Here is a 16,806-nt window from a genome sequence, read left to right as displayed (position 1 = left end):
GAATAATCCATCAATGTCTTGATGAGCAATGTCCATGGCCCAATCAATATGCCCAATACAATGTCATATGGCACTTGGCCCGCAACAGGAAGCACATGAGGCATAGGAAGTGAAAGCCGAATTAATCTCACGCAATAATTCAATTGATTAGACATGGGTTACATATATAGGCATAGCCCTTCATTATCCTAGCAACCATTTTATAGAAACAACACCAGGGGGATTAGGAAGGGGGAGGCCGGTACGGATACGTGAGATACGCGACACATAATAGGTGGTGAGATGGGCGGCTCATGGCACATACACGTCACTACTGCAAAAACCCCCTTCACTGCCGGCATCAAAATCACCTTCACTGCCGGTTTTGGAGCCGGTAGTGGGCAATAGGCAGTGATAGTACTATACTAACACTGTCGGTCTGGGGACCAGCAGTGAAAGGGGTTATCACTGCCAGGTGAAGGCTTCAATCGGCAGTGATAGTCGGGCATCAAATCGATGTTTTGGGGGCTGGAAAAATTGAAAAAAAAATCTGCACCCGAGGAACCCCCACTCCCGCGCAAGTCACAAGTCACGCGATTTTTCGCGCGAAATACGCGCTCGTGCGGTTCGTGACACTCAAACCCGGAACCTCTCAGCTCGCGCGATATATCTTAACCATCCCACCATAGAAGTACTAATGATACTATTAGCATATGCAATCCTTTTGACATCTTATGTCTGAAACTTTAAATAATTATTTGTATATCTAAATGACATCAAATGAAAAAGTTTTCAACTACAAAGTTGTAGATTTCGTATAAAAAAGTTATGAATTTTTTAAAATAAGCTGTCATCCACTATCACTGTCGGCTCGTGTTACGAACCGGCAGTGATACCCCATCACTGCCAGTTCATAACACGAGCCAGCAGTGGTACCCGACCAGTCACTGCTCATCCGTTATTACTGTCGGTGCTTCTTATGAGCCGACAGTGATACTTGACGAACTATCACTGCTGGTTCATGGCTAGAGCCGACAGTGATAGTTCAGGTATTACTACCGGCTGGTGCCTTCACCCGGTAGTGAAGTATCAGTGCCTGCTCAAGTCATCAGCCAACAGTGATGCCCTTCATCACTGCCGGTTCATAAGCCACATTCGCTGATTCTTCCCGCACGGCTTTTGAACCGGTAGTGATGCTTCATCACTGCTGGTCCATTAGCAACCGGCAGTGATGGGCCAGCATATAAGCCTGATTTTGTAGTAGTGCGTGCCACACATGTATATGTCTAACACTCCTCCACAATCGGAATGGCAGAAGGGAAAACGTTCATACTGGACCAAAATTTCATGAAGACAAATATTGGAAGACCTTAGTGAAGTATATGCGTGTTGTGATGATGTTGGAACATGGAGAACGCATACTTCACCAAGAGCTACACGCTCATGGACAAAGTGTGCGCAAGTCGATCTCAATATGTTTGGTATGATGATGTTGCACAGGGTTGGCGGAGAGGTAGACCGCACTAACGTTGTCACAATAGACAAGAGTGGCACGCCGGAGAGGATTGTGAAGCTCCAAACATAGCAGGCGCAGACAACTAGCCTTAGTGACGCCAGCTAGAGCGGAAGATAGTGTACTGTCGCTTGGAAGACCACGAGATGAGATGGTCCCCAAGAAAGACACCATATCTAAAAGTGGACTTGTGAGTGTCTAGACAGCCTATCCAGTTAGCATCAGAGTACACAATAAGCTCAACTGGCGAAGTCCAATGAAGGAACAGACCATGATCAAGCATCCCCTGAAGATACCGCATGATGCGCTTCACCAAGGCAAGATGTGGCTCACGAGGGTCGTGAATATAAAGGCAAACTTGTTGTACAGTGTAAGCAATGTCCAGGTGAGTGAAAGCCAAGTTCTGAAGAGCGTTTGCAAGATTGTGATAGTACATCGGATCAACAACTAGAGGCCCCTCGCCAGAAAGTTTGGAATGCATGTCTATAGGTGTGCTACAAGGCTTGTAGGTGGTCATACCCATGTGCTCCAAAATATCCAGAGTGTACTGATGCTGAGAGAGAAAGAGTGCACCATCCAGACGGCTGACAGAAGTCCCCAAAAAATGATAAAGCTGACCAAGATCCTTCATAGAAAATTCTTGCTGAAGGGCGGAGATTGTCCGGCGAAGAAGCCCATTGGAGGAAGCGTTAGAACAATATCATCCACATAGAACAATAGGTACATGATGACCGCACCATGACAAAACATGAAGAGGTACATGTCAAACTTGGCCTCCACAAATCCAAGAGACAAGAGATGAGAGGTGAAGCGACTATATATACCATGCACGGGGTGCGTGTTTCAGACCATAGGGAGACTTGTTGAGCTGACAGACATGATTGGGCTGAGAGGGATCAATAAAATCTAATAGATGCACACATAAACGATCTCAGAAAGGGTCCCATACAGAATAGCATTCTTCACATCAAGTTGATGAATCAATGAGTTGTGAGATAGTGTCAAGGTGAGAACAATGTGAATGGTGGCAGGTTTTACTACTGGATTGAACGTTTCATCAAAATCAATACCCGAACATTGTGTGAATCCATGGAGAACCCAACGAGCTTTGTACCAATCAAGAGAATCATCTACAAGGAGCTTATGGTGAAAAGACCACTTTCCTGTCACAATATTGATGCCAGCAGGATGAGGAATGACTAATGAGATCCACATATGGTTCACCTGGAGAACTTCAAATTCCTTGGTCATAGACTCATAGTGGCATTCTAATATGGATCAGATAGGGCTCCATGATATCTCTTCAAAATTGGCAAAATCACGAGTGCATGAAGATTTAAGAGATCCATGGGAAAATGAAAACCAGATTTGCCCTAAGTGACCACACGATAATATTTGGTCACTAGCGGGATGTGAACGGCGGTCAGTGCTAGGGTGCCAGCAACAACTTGTGACGCATGGTTAGCAAGGGCAGCTGGGCCAACAGCCTCATGGACACCTAAGCAAGACAAGGAATGACTAATGGGATCCCACATATGGTTCACCCAGAGAGCTTCAAATTCCTTGGATATAGTGGCATGCCAATTTGGATCAGATAGGACTCCATGATATGTCTTCAAAATCAGCAAAACCACATGTGCATGAAGATTCAAGCGATCAATGGGAAAAATGAAAACCAGACTTCCCCCAAGTGACCACACGATAATATTTGGTCACTAGTGGGATGTGAACGGCGGTCGGTGCTAGGGTGCCGGATCTGTTGGCAACAACTTGTGACGCATGGTTAGCAGGGGCAAATGGGCCAACAGCCTCATGGACACCTAACATGATCGTGCCATGCGGCTCCTCCTAGATGCCTAGGGTTTGCATGCTGGAGGTTGACGTGTGCAGTGATGAGGAGCTGAGACCACCCGACTGCGCGCCGTGGGCATGACGCTGCTGGCAGGTGTGCGATGACAGCAGCGGTGCCCACTGCAAAGAGCCCAAGGGGGCCACATGGATGACATGATGGGCGACAATACTAATAATAGCCCACGACAAGGTGTTAGTATGGGCAGCAAGATCAACCGAACCAGGGGACATTGCTAGGCAACCTGCAGAGGGGTGTGGCCCAATGAGAAGCAACAAAGACTCCATATCCGACAAAAATCAATGTCAGAAGGCAGCGATGGCGCTGCCATGTCAGCAAACAGAAAGGATGACTCATCAAACGTGACATGCTACAAAATAATAATCATGTTAAATGACAGATCGCGATATCGATAACCTTTATGTTCCAATAGATAGCCAGGAAAGATGCACATGGTTGAGCGGGGCAAAAGCTTATTAGCAGCCATAAAGGAAAGGTTATGATAACACCGGCACCCAAAAACATGAAGATGGGAATAGGAAGGTTGAACACCATAGAGGATGAAATATTGTGTGGAAAAGTTGAGTGTTTTAGTGGGATGATGGTTTAGAAGATATGTGGTGGCATGTATTGCTTCGACCCAGTAGCGAGGAGGTAGGCTAGCCTGGAACAGGAGGGAGTGCATGATATTACTGGTAGAGCGAATGACACATTTGGTTTTTCCATTTTGCTAGGAGGTATGAGGACACAACATGCAAAGTGCAATGCCATGTGTGTGCAGTAGAGTTATCAAACTCACAACCGTTGTCACACTGCACACTTTTAATGGGAGAACCGAACTAATTTCGAATGAAGGAGAAGAATAAGAGAGTTTGGCAAAAGTGTTTGACTTGAGGCGTAGTGGAGAAGTCCAGAAAAAGTGGGAGCAATCATCAACAAGGACGAGATAATACTTGTAACTAGATACATTAGCAACAGGTGAGGTCCAAAGATCACAATGTATTCAATCAAAGTTCTTGAAAGCACGAGAACTAGATGTAGCAAAAGGTAAATGAATGTGGTGATCGAGTTGACATGAATGACAAATAGACTCCGATGCGTCATTATTACACGACATTGCAGCAGCGGTGCCAAAAGGGTAGAAGAGGCACCAGCAACAAGGGCATGCAGACAGGGAGGGGATGACAGCAGCGGGTAGAGATGACCAGTGCTATTGCACCTGGCGATCATGCTCTTGGTGCAAAGGTCCTTCGCAAAAAGGCTATATGCAAAGGTCCTTCACAAAAATCAACAGAATAATTATTATAAATGGTAAATTGATGAACATAAATTATTTTTTTAATTATCTAAGAAGTGACAAGAACGTCCCGGAGATGAAGAGGACCTTAAGCTGCAAGTATGGAGGTAGAGCTGGTGGAGGTAATAGGTAGAAATGACCCGTTACCAACAATGATATTAGACAGAGTAGAAAATAAAGGTGGATCAGAAACAAGATGGTTACCAGCATTTGATGTCATAGGAGAAGTAGCATCAGAGTCCATGAACCACTCCACATTGGACAGAGGGGTGAGCGCCATCATGTTGAAGGCGTTAACGAGCGCGTTCTGGTCCCAGTAGTCGGTACCGAACATGGGAGTCCATGGTGCCTGTTGCTGGGGCTGCTTGAAGTATACCGGACATGGCGAGGAAGGTGGGAGGTAGGACAGCAACGCCCGGGTGTGCGGCCGTCGAGGTGTGATGCACCAGCCGTGGCTACTGTGGAGGGCCCATCGGCCAAGGACCAAGGAGGCCGAGGCAGGCGTGGAGTAATGTCTGGCCACACATGTACCGTGCATGTCCAGGGGTTGAAGAACGACGAACACCTGACCTACCCTACCGGTGTCGTTGCCGGTGTTGTGGTGCCGCAGTTGCTGCTACAAGAGTTGTTACAATTGCCGCGGTGACGATTATTGTTGGTGCAGTTGCCACCGGAGATCATGGAGGTGTTGTCGTGGCCAGTAGAACCGCCAGTAGTGGCACCCACACCAGAGGGGCGGCGGTGGCCATTTGTGGCAGTGACAACAAGGGTAGTGGAAGCAAACCATAGTTTGGAGGACATCGTGATCTCCTCAAGAAGGAGATCAGAATGAACCTCGATGAAGGAGGGGAACGTCTTTTGCCATTTCAATAAGGCCGCCATGTAGGAGAATTTCTCATTCAGTCCGCGTAAAACAGATAGAACAAGGGTGTGGTCATCATCAATGGTCTTTAGTTTGCAATAGTAGTTGGAGATATTGAGGTCACCCTAGATGAAGTTACGGCGAAGTTCATCGTCCTCACCAGCCATGGCGGCGCAGTCTCCTGGCAGCGAAGATCATCGTCCTCATCAGCCATGGCGGCATGGGGAGGGGGAGTGGCGTCTAGGGTTTAGCATAAGCGGTGATGAGAGGTCGCAAGAGCGAACATCTTGGATACCATGAAAACATAATTAATCTCACGTGATAATTCAATTGATGAGCAATAAGTTACATTTATAGGCATAGCCCTTCCTTATCTTAACAACCTGTTTACAGAAACAACACCCGGGAGATTAGGAAGAGAAGGCTGGTTGGAATACGCGAGATAAGTGGCACATAACAGGCGGCGCATGGCACATACACGTGCTACGCACGTCTATGTCTAACAGGAAGCTCGTGGCCTTGCTGCTCTGCAAGAACTACCTCGACCAGCTCTGGTGCATGAAGCTGTGCGAGTTGCCATCCCGCGACATCACCGGCCTCGCCTATGCCTACATTGCGAAAGGGTGGACCGAGCATCACATAAACGACAACCTACAGTGCGTTCAACGACAACCGCCGCCAGTGGACTCTGAAGCGCAAGGGGTGCGGCGCCCAAGAACAAGAATCTAGAGAGGAGCTTGAGGAGGCCATTTGACTACAGCGTCCTCATCTGGCACCTCGCCACAGACTTCTGCTTCCACCTGACGGACCCACCTCCCTCCCAAGAGACCGCCCGTCGTTGCAGGGAGATGTCCATCTACATGGCGTACCTTCTGTTCGTCAGCCCAGAGATGCTGATGACCACCGCCAGGCTTTCAGAGCCACAAACAAGAAGCTGAAGAACATACCACTGAACGAGGGAGAGACCATGCATAATTACATGGCAATGGACGATAAAGAGCTCACCGAGAAGATAATTCAGAAGGTGAAGGTGTGGTTCAGGTCGCTTGGGCGCTCGCCGAAGAGCTCATGGATTTATGCAGGGAGGAGGAGATGTGGAGGGTGATCCAGGATTCCAGGGCGTGTGGGTGGAGACGCTTTGCTTCTCTGCCGGCAGATGTAGAGTACCTGCACGCCAAGAGCTTGGGCAAGGGTGAGGAGTACCTCTCCTATGTCTGGCTCCTGTCGTTCATGGGGATGGAGACCTTGGCAGAGAGGATGCAGAGGACGATGGAGCTGTCAGAGCAAGGAGATCAGGGGCCCGGTCCGATATCGACTTCATCCCTGATGGCCGCCGGTGACAAGAAAGTTTGACCAACAAATGGGTGTTTATGATCACACGGTGTGCTTAGTTGAGTTTTGCCCCAGTTTCATAGCATTTGACACAGTTTGTCTTTTTCAAGCATGTTTAATGGTGGTGGTCTTGCTACTGGTTCTATTTCTCTGTTCTGCAGATCGTTTTGTTTCTACCTACAATTTCTATCTAGTCATCCTATTATGTGGTTTGGTCATCATCTATGCATGATCGTTGATGTGTGGATGTTATTGTTTCGTCTTAATAATGCATTTGACGGTGTGAGTGGTTTGCAAAAAAAAAAAAATTCAATGAATCAAATTCTACACCATGAAAGTACAGACAGAAACTGAGCTTTGACTTTATAGCTAGATAGTCAGTGGAGATGATTGTATTCCCATTTATCATTGATCAAATTCTATATTTATTCTTTGTGTGTATTAATAAAGTGAATTTTTTTTAATGGTAGACTATATAACTATCGACCGCGAGACACTTATAATAACTTCATTAATTTTTAAACTCCATATCTCTAATCCTCAATAAATATTATGTGAGTACATACGTATGGTAATATAAATATGATGTTTCTAAAAATTGATAGTACAAAGGCAAGTAACATAATTTCTTCGACAGGTGCTTCTGTGCTCTTCACGAAAGTAAATATGCTTTTACGTTGTCCTTGACTGTCGGATTTACAACAACCTATATCTCGTTACTGCCAATATTGCTTAAGTTATGTGCTCTTCACAAAATATTTGACGTTTTGAACAACACGGTTTTTGATACGTACATTCGACTATTATTTTTCACTAAAATATACTTATAAAGTCTAATAAGTTTATGATATTATGAAAATATTTTTCAAGATAAATTCACACATATATTTTTATGTTTTGAAGCTAAATATTTTAAAAGTTGTTAATGATCAAAGTTTGAAAAGTTCAACCAAAATTTATCAAAAAAAATCATGTATTTATAACTAATGGAGTATTAATTGATGTTATTCAGCATTTCAACGAGCTAAGCTAGTGGTCTAATGTTAGAACCAGAAGGCCTTGTTCTCACTCTCTAAGTACCCATCTTTCTTATATTATCAGAGTGGATAAGCCGAAAAACGTTGGAGAGAGAAAAAGGTTAGAAACATTTTTAGCTAAATTTGCACACTGCCACTACACTTGAAAATTATTACGAACAGCGAAGAATATGAAAAGTATTTGTTCAAAGGGAAATTTCTCTGCTTCGCTTCGAGTCTGGTTGCTGCGGAAGACTGTGGGCTCACGCCATTCTTTAATCTACCAAGCACGTGCTCGTTCACAGCCGTCCATTTCTGATCGAATGGTATCCATGCCGTGCCCGGCTCCTCCAAGACCTTAACCCCACACTCCTCTCCCTCCTCACCCCTCTCCCGGCCGCCGCCGCCGCCGCCGCCAGAGCCGAGGATGCCGAGCGCCTTCCACTCCCTCCTCCTCCCCCTCAAACGGAAGCGTAAATCCAAGCACCGCCGGAGCCGCATTCACCCAAAGGGGAACGAGCCAAGCAAACCCATTAACCACCTCCCCGTGGGTGCCGCCGCCGGAGACCCGTCCTTCCACCTGAAGAGCTCAACTTCGGCCTCCGCCGCGACCGGCGGCTGTATCGTCCAGCCGCTCGGCAACCTCCTCCTCTCCGCCTCCCCGCGGGCCAACCTCCGCGACGCGGGCCTCGGCGCGCTCCGCCCGCTCCCGGACGACCTCCTCCTCGACGTCCTGGGTCTCCTCCCTGCGCGGGACCTCGCCGCGCTATCGGCCGCGTCCAAGGCCCTCTGCGTCGTCGCCTCCCACGACCCGCTCTGGCGCACCCTCGTCCTCGATGAGCTCGGCGGCGGTTTCGACTTCGCCGGGTCATGGCGCGCCACCTACATCGCCGCCGCCTCTGGAGGCCGGGGCCACCTCCCCCCGCGCGTTCTTCAGATCAAGGGCTTCTACTCCGACTACCTCTTCCAGAGCTGGCTCTGCGCCAACATGGAGATGCGGCCCGAGTGGCTGGCCCGGGACAACATCGAGCGCCGACGCGGCATGTCCGTGGAGCAGTTCGTGGCCGAATTTGAGGAGCCCAACAGGCCAGTGCTGCTGGAGGGGTGCCTCGAGAGCTGGCCGGCATTGCAGAAATGGACCAGGGAGTATCTGCTGGAAGTCTCTGCCGGGAAGGAGTTTGCTGTCGGGCCGGTGAGCATGACACTGGATAGGTACTTCCGGTATGCCGACAATGTGCAGGAGGAGAGGCCATTGTACCTCTTTGATGCAAAGTTTGCCGAGAAGGTTCCAGAGATGGGGAGGGACTACGAGGTGCCGGTGTACTTCAGGGAGGACCTCTTTAGTGTTCTTGGGGAGGAGAGGCCGGATCACCGGTGGGTTATCATTGGACCAGCCGGGTCGGGATCATCGTTCCATGTGGATCCTAACTCAACATCGGCATGGAATGCTATCATCAAGGGGGCCAAGAAGTGGGTGATGTTCCCACCCGAGGTTGTGCCACCAGGCGTCCACCCGAGCGTGGATGGAGCAGAGGTCACTAGCCCTGTTTCTATCATGGAGTGGTTCATGAACTTCTATGGGGCTTGTAAGACCTGGGAGAAGAGACCCATCGAGTGCGTCTGCAGGGCTGGGGAGGTTGTTTTTGTGCCTAATGGATGGTGGCATTTGGTGATCAATCTTGAGGAGTCCATTGCCATTACCCAGAATTATGTGAGCAGGTTAGATTTCACACTGCAAAAAGTTTCGTTGTTATTCTGGAATCATGCCATATGCATTGCTTTTGCTTAATGTTAAAGAACCACCCTCAAGTGGACCTATATGGGCTTCTATCTATGTCCTTTTTAATCTTGGTGAAGAGTAGTACTCTTTTGTAGGAATGTATTTTCAAACTTCTATCCTCGTAATGTTTCACAAAGTAAGTGTACACATTCAAAATTTGAGGGGTTTCCAATTTCAGTACAATCTCACATGAAAACCAGTGTTCTGTGCTTCTAAGTATATTTTTATTCACAATAAAACTTAGTGTTTGTTGTTGTTGTTGTTGATGTTGATGTTGTACAATCATCTTTTTAGTTGGATCTTGTGAGTTTCATCTCTAGTTTACCCCAACTTGCTTGGGACAAAGGTTTTGTTGTTGTTGTTGTAATAAAACTTAGTGTTGATTGTCTCTGCTTTAACTTAGTTTTATTTTTTTTTACTTCACCCCTATCAGATATAGGCGTCCATATTGTTGTAAGACTAACGGATTGTGGAAATATTTGTCAACCAATAGGGTTCTTTCTTTCGGTATATGAATCAACGAGAGCCGTCTTTTGGGTCCAAAATTATCCCAAGCCATAAGAGCTTAATTTTCCTACTTTTCCCGCATAATGAGATCCTTCTTCACTCGCCAAAATTGAATTAAGTGTTTGAGAAAGGAAAAGTGAAGCTGAGTTCTTGCTTTAGTTCAGGATTTAGACTCTACACATCTGGGCAGCAACCTGGGATGCAATGCTAGTATTAGTTGAAAGTATTATATACAACGTTCACTCCAGATTTTTCTATTTCAGTTTGAGGTTGTCCAATGAACTTATGTAGCTAGTCATGCTGAAGTTTCTTGAATATTGTTTGTACCCTGAACTTGATATTGTCTGGTCATCTGTTGTAGTCAATTATGGTTATTTGGAAGAGTGTACTGGAAACACTTATTCTATATTTCTGCATGGATATAGCAAAAAGAGAACTCTTGATTCACTTGCAGTTACTACATGGATCCTGTCAGCGCTATGCTACTTATTTGTGAATCCATATGCTATTTGCATTCAAAATATTTTGGTCGTTCTTTCCCTGTGATCCAGGAGGAATTTGTTGAACGTTCTTGACTTTCTCAAGAGGCCCAACGCAAGCGAGCTTGTCTCAGGAACCAAGGACAGGGTGAACCTGCATGACAAGTTCCGTGATTCCATAAACACAACTTACCCCGGCATGATCAATCAGCTTGAACTTGAGGCGCAGCAGAAGGCCGCTGCTCGGAAGAAGAAAGCATCGTTCTGGGATTCTGCTGTCGACGCCAACACCGGAGGATTCAAGTTCTCTTTCTGAATTTCGCGGCAGCTAGGTCTGCGATCCTCATACTTGATCCGCTTTTCTTGGCAAGAGTTCTGCAATTTTGTGGTTCCATTTCTCATAGAGCAGTCAATTTCGATGTGCTCCGAGAGAACCTGAATGGACAAGGTTTCGTGAGCTTTCGCATTGAAGTGTTCACAAGGAACCTGGCTAACTGATTCTCTGGTTTGTGCAAGGCTACGAGCTGAGCGGTCATATTAATGGCATCCTAAATTTTGAAATAATTTAGTCCAAGAACAATTACATCGTTGTTGTAGCATGTAACTTATTATGTCCTGATACAACTGAGGATTGTTTTTTGAAGGAATTAAGTCCCAAGAACAAGTACATTGTTGTTGTACCATGTAACTTATATCCCGAAACAATTGAGAATTGGCTTTACCAAAAAAAAAAAAAACAATTGACCTTTGGCCTTCTACATGCAAGCTCATACATCTTATGTGACGGTGCTCCAAGTGCACCGAAGTCCAAACGTAGCATGTTAACTATATGTAGCTTCAGGCATTTTCGTTAACATTTGGCACTCGTGTGTGCGGGACTCCGAATATATAAGCAATAGAAACCATCCAATCTATACGGCGATCAGAGAGTTGACGGGTCTCACAAAAAAGGAACTTCAAAAGTCGCAGCCTTGTAGGTGACACGTACATATGGTTTACATTGATCCAAAATGTACAGCTCTGATGTCAAAGAAAAAGTAATCAGCTTTGAAGTACACAGTACACAACAACTGATCACTCCCGTGTGTGAAGTCCACAGGCCTGTATGCTGATATGCATCCGTTCCTTGACCCTGATGCCCCTAATTTAGAATCTGAAATCTGTACACATATTCATATTTCCAATTCTCTTTGGGAGTTTCTGGAGATCACCGCCGAGATGATCCTGAGTTCAATTCCAAGCAAGACAGAAGGCATAGATAACAAAGACTGCCCCAGATCATTGTATGGGTCGACAGAACAGATCGTGCAGAGTCCTGACATTTGTGCGAAGTCGGCCATCTTCTGGAAGAAGGTAAATTCCATTTTCGGTCTTTGTTTAACGTCATTCTATGCGAGTGTTCTCAGCCATCTGAGTAGCCCAAGAAGACCAGCATCTAGCACGGGAGATCTTTGCTCAAGTCCTGGAAGAAGGGCAAAGCAGTGTATGAATTACAAATCACTCGTACAGCGTTGTTCATCAAGTGTGATTTCTCTACTCCTTAGCACCTAGCATCAAACACATTACGGGTCTGTTTTATTGAAACATCGAGTTCTCTCTGGCCAAGGATAGCAGAAACTGAACTTACCAATATCTGCAGCAACTCGGTGAGCACACATGATCCCTGAAAATGCTACAGCAATGACACCTTGCCCAGGAAAACAGCTGTCACCAACGCAGTAAAGGCCATCTATCGCCTGTAAATTGAGTACATGAATTTCAGTTCAACAAACCTTGTAACAAAATGAGGTCATCCAGTACATCGAATCACCCAAAGACAGTTGATTTCGGATACTTACAGTAGTATTGAAAGGCATTGCCAGTAAGCCCTTCGGTTTACCCCGTGGCATTGGTCCATATGTACCATCATTTCGAGCAAGAAATCTTCGGTGAGTTTTTGGTGAGCCTACCTGGTGAAACAAAAACATGTTTTGCATTACAAGAGGTACAAGTACCAGCGACCAAAACAATTCCATTGAATTTCACAGCATAACATCAAAGGTACGTGTGACTAGTCCATGAAAGCTTCTGATGTAAATATTTTGTCAGACTTGTGATGAATTCAGTTTCACTGAACTCCAAGGCTATTTTTGAAACTCAGAACCCAACTCTGCTTTGATGCTTGCCCAGCCAGAAGCTGCATCCTAATGGAAGGTTCGAAGACCATATTGCATATTATAGGTTATTTGTTACTCGATATGGGTTATACCATTTGAAAAGCGTATCCAAGAGCTTTGTGTCAGTGCTCTGTACTCTTCACCAGGGATCATCATTGCGATTGTGATTTAGGGCCAACCTAGAAACATCTCTCCATACTGGATAGATTGGACTAGTGTTGTGAGCAAAGTCAACAAAAAATGACGAATATACTGGTTGGACTGTTCTAATCCATAATCATATACATATTCACACATATGCTCCATTATCAATTTAAGGGCTGCTAGCAGGCACTTTTAAGTTTAGATAGGAATCGATCAAAATCAAACGATGGAACATATCTATTTAAAATACAAACATGGATGGAAAGATGATACCTCCTTGAGGACTATTGAATCTTGAAGACCAGGAAACAACTTCTTTTCAAGCCTTCTTATAATCTCATTGGCGACAAGCTCCTTTTTCTGCTCATATTCCTTCCTAGAAAGACCCTGCCAAAGATGAAAACAAAGCAACATTAAAAGGCATGGTTGCTCAGTATTGAGAAAATTTACATCTCAGCTAGAGCACTGTCCTTACCTCCCAGTCTTCTATGCCTGCGGTTGTAAATATATGAAGTATATGATGTCCTTCGGGAGCTAATGATGGATCAAGAACTGTAGGGATACTTAAAAATATGCTTCCATAAGGCTTCTCCAAATTACTCCAATCATCCTGCCAAATACACTCCAATTAGTACAGAGAAAAAATGCCACTAACATAACTTTCAACAATATGGCATACCCAGCAGTGGACAACCTGATGCATACCTCAAGTACAAAATGGTGGCAATCAGTACCAGCAGGCAAAACTGAGGCTTTGACACCCATATGAATAGAAAGGAATGATGGTGCCTTAACATAATTCTTTTGGAAGTTTTTCTCCTCTTCTGGAAGCTCCTCATCTTTCAAGAGTTTTCCTGTACGATCAATAAAAGGAAATTAAACACTGCAACAAGTGAAACTGAACGAGCTAGTTTTCCTTGCTTGAAAGTTCCGATTAAAAAAATATATGTGCAGAATCACCAAACGTGTCCCATCTTGTGGCATTTGATATCACTGTTTTAGCAAAGAACTCTTTCCCATTCGATAACCTCGCCCCAACCTGTAGCAAAGAAGTGCTCAGCTAAGATACAAAATCCAATATAAGTTCAGGTATTTGAGTCAGTACAATAACTCACAGCTTTCCCGTTTTCAATAATAACATTGGTCACATTCGCCTTGTAACGGATTTTGCTGCCCCTGTCAACAAGGCCATCTGCCAGGGATGTCGCAATACCACCAACGCCACCAACTGGATAATTAATCCCCCCAAAGTGCCTATCGCACAAGACCTGTTATGTTGACATTGAGATAACAGAATTTTGAATGAATTTGAAATGAAGATCTGAAAGATAAATATTGAACTTACCATGCTTGCATTGATCATGGGTGTTTGCAAGGCATTGACTGTGCTCACAATAAAACACTACAAAAACAATGAATTATCTTGAGTCTTCAGCTATATTAGCATTAACTGAAAATCACATCATCCAAAGAGCGAAATTTGAAAAAGTGAGTCAACTCACAAATATCTCACACCTCGGCATCTATGAAGGAGAGTAACTGCTGATCTTTAATGAACTTGCGAGCAATATCCCCAGCATTCTGTGGCAAATAATAAGCTGCAAAAGACATAGAACTAAGATTTTTATTGTGCTAACCAATCTGATTAAGCAGTGAATATGATGTGCTATTCAATTTTTTTTCCCCCTAACACACAGCAAATAATTCTTCCATTTTTTTTGTGACATTACATTTGCTTCAAATGAAGTTAGCTAATTCCCTATATAATTTTCTCTGTAATGAATGTAAAGAGTACATTTTTTTATTTCAATACAGGGCTGCAGTTTAGATACCTAGAGTTAAGCATTCCAGAGGCTTCTGAAAAAATTGCCCAAAAAGGTAAAGAGGCTCTTCCAGGGACTTCAGCTCCAATGAATTTAATGAATTGAAGATCTGTTCAAATGTGATTGTGAGATATCTGCTGAAATTTGTTACATTGGACAGTACAACTGCAAACAGTACGAGATACAAGTAAGAAACTGAAGAACGGTACCTTCCAACATGTGCCATAGAATTGAAGGATCCCTTCCTTCTCATGAGGAAATTTGCTAATCAGTTCTCTGATGAAGTCATCATACTCCCTATGCACAAGAACAGAGAGATCGCCCGGTAGATGGAAATGAACCGTAGAAGGGTCAGGTATGACTTCCATCTTATGCCCAACTGCTTCTAATGCTTGTGTAATCAAATTCAAGTTTCCCTGGATGACAACATATGACATACTCATTAAAAGGTTGCAATGGGTGGTTATATAGAATGTGTTAAAACCAACAATAATACTGCCTAACAAGTACCAGTAACATTAATACTGCCTAACAAGTCCTAGTAACATCTGAAAGCAAACAAACATGCACATCCAATCCCGCTAGCCCACCTGAAAATGTGAATTCACTGAAGTGTCCATGATACAAAAATGCACATTTACACCCGCTGACCTAACACTGCACACAAGTGTGCAGCATGCAGTGCGTGCCCCTTAACACCTTGACATGCACCCACGCACGCATGGGTAGCACAGCCATTGTCAACAGAGTACGCATGTATTCTCCATTAGAAGTGGCCTTATACTTCAAATCAGGCTTATTTGTTGACACAGAACAGCCCCCAATGCAACTGCAAACTACCTAACAGGGCATCATCAGGTGCTAGATGCCCATCGAAAATCCCAACTTTTGCCGTGGACTAAGCAATGGCCAAACCAATCAGAATTTACCTCCCGATTCACCCTTTTGACTACATCAGCACAACCAAAAAAATACCACAGCACAATCCCAGGAGCACGCGCGTCCAATTCACTCCTAACACATTCCTCTCCGCAATCACCACGCACAACCAACCATCCGCAGGCACAGAAAACCCCAGCTGGCGGCGCGCCGCCCGCTCACCTTGTCGGAGAATCCGAACATGACGGAGGAGCCAACGTCGAAGGTGAACCCGTCGCGGCGGTAGTACCCGGAGCTTCCCCCCGGGATGAGGTACTTCTCGAGCACGAGCACCCGCGCCCCCTTCGCCGCGAGCTGCGTCGCCGCCACCAGGCCCCCGATCCCCGACCCAATCACAATCGCATCATAGCGCCCGTCACCCCCCGCCCCTCTCTCCTCGCCCGCGACAGACACCGCCGGCGGCTTCTCCGAGGCCAGCGCCGCGGCCGCGGTCCCACCTCTCCTGCTGCCGCCGCGGGGCCCGGTCGAGGCGCGGAGGCGGGAGGGAGTGGCGACGGGGGCCAGGAGGAGTGGGGCGTGGAGGCGCGCGGGGGCGAGCGGCGGCATGGCGAGGAGCGGAGGCGGCGGTGGAGTCGGTCGGGTTCGTGCGGGGCGGTGGGAGCGAGTGGAGTGGAGCGTGGCCGCGTGTGGGCGCGGGTTTTAGTGGGAGGAGGCTCGTGCGGTGGGGGGAATCTAGTGGCGAGAGAGGGGCGTGGATTCCGGGGCGGCAGGAGACGAAGGTGGGTAAGGGGAGGCGCCGAGGCCGGGTGGGCAGAAATGGTCACTCAGGTCGGCCGGGTGGGCAGAGATGGTCACTCAGGTCGGCCGGTACGGTCCGGCTCTGCGTGGTACGGTTCCAATGATTCGATTTCTGTAACGGATTGTACTGTGTAAATTCCCATGTTTTCTCTCGGCCTACGACATAGCTCGTCAGTATCGTATTGGGTCCATTCGAGTATGATTACGCTTCGGCGGCACGATTAATCTGACGAGCACGACAGGCACGGTGAGCACAATGTCATAGTCGGTCTAATAAAATAAAAAAATAGATATAAATTTTAAAAATATATAGAAAATAAATAAAATATAGAAAATAGATTAAAAAATAGTTACAAAATTAAAAATATATATACATAAAATAGAAAATAGCT

General features: G+C 45.8%; 2 protein-coding genes across 2 annotated transcripts; one reads left to right on the top strand and one right to left on the bottom strand.

Annotated features, from left to right (window-relative positions):
* Positions 1-8,099: 8,099 nt before the first annotated feature.
* Positions 8,100-11,372, top strand: LOC133899961 (arginine-specific demethylase JMJ22). Its single transcript, XM_062341010.1, has 2 exons — positions 8,100-9,567; positions 10,687-11,372. The coding sequence occupies exons 1-2, from the start codon at positions 8,276-8,278 to the stop codon at positions 10,928-10,930; spliced, it is 1,536 nt and encodes a 511-aa protein (XP_062196994.1). The 5' UTR covers positions 8,100-8,275; the 3' UTR covers positions 10,931-11,372.
* A 172-nt stretch (positions 11,373-11,544) lies between these two features.
* Positions 11,545-16,395, bottom strand: LOC133899960 (prolycopene isomerase, chloroplastic). The gene is made up of 13 exons (XM_062341009.1): positions 15,839-16,395; positions 14,947-15,153; positions 14,747-14,846; positions 14,430-14,512; positions 14,260-14,316; positions 14,030-14,182; positions 13,875-13,953; positions 13,620-13,768; positions 13,390-13,524; positions 13,188-13,301; positions 12,453-12,563; positions 12,242-12,350; positions 11,545-12,076 (listed from the first exon to the last, which is right to left on the bottom strand). Exons 1-13 carry the CDS (start codon positions 16,220-16,222, stop codon positions 12,003-12,005), a joined length of 1,755 nt encoding a protein of 584 aa, XP_062196993.1. The 5' UTR covers positions 16,223-16,395; the 3' UTR covers positions 11,545-12,002.
* Positions 16,396-16,806: the final 411 nt, after the last annotated feature.

The sequence above is a fragment of the Phragmites australis genome, chromosome 19 (assembly GCF_958298935.1).
Source record: "Phragmites australis chromosome 19, lpPhrAust1.1, whole genome shotgun sequence".
Classification (NCBI taxonomy): Eukaryota; Viridiplantae; Streptophyta; class Magnoliopsida; order Poales; family Poaceae; genus Phragmites; species Phragmites australis.
Note: the sequence above shows the minus strand (reverse complement) of the source record. Positions and strands in the feature narration are given on the sequence as shown.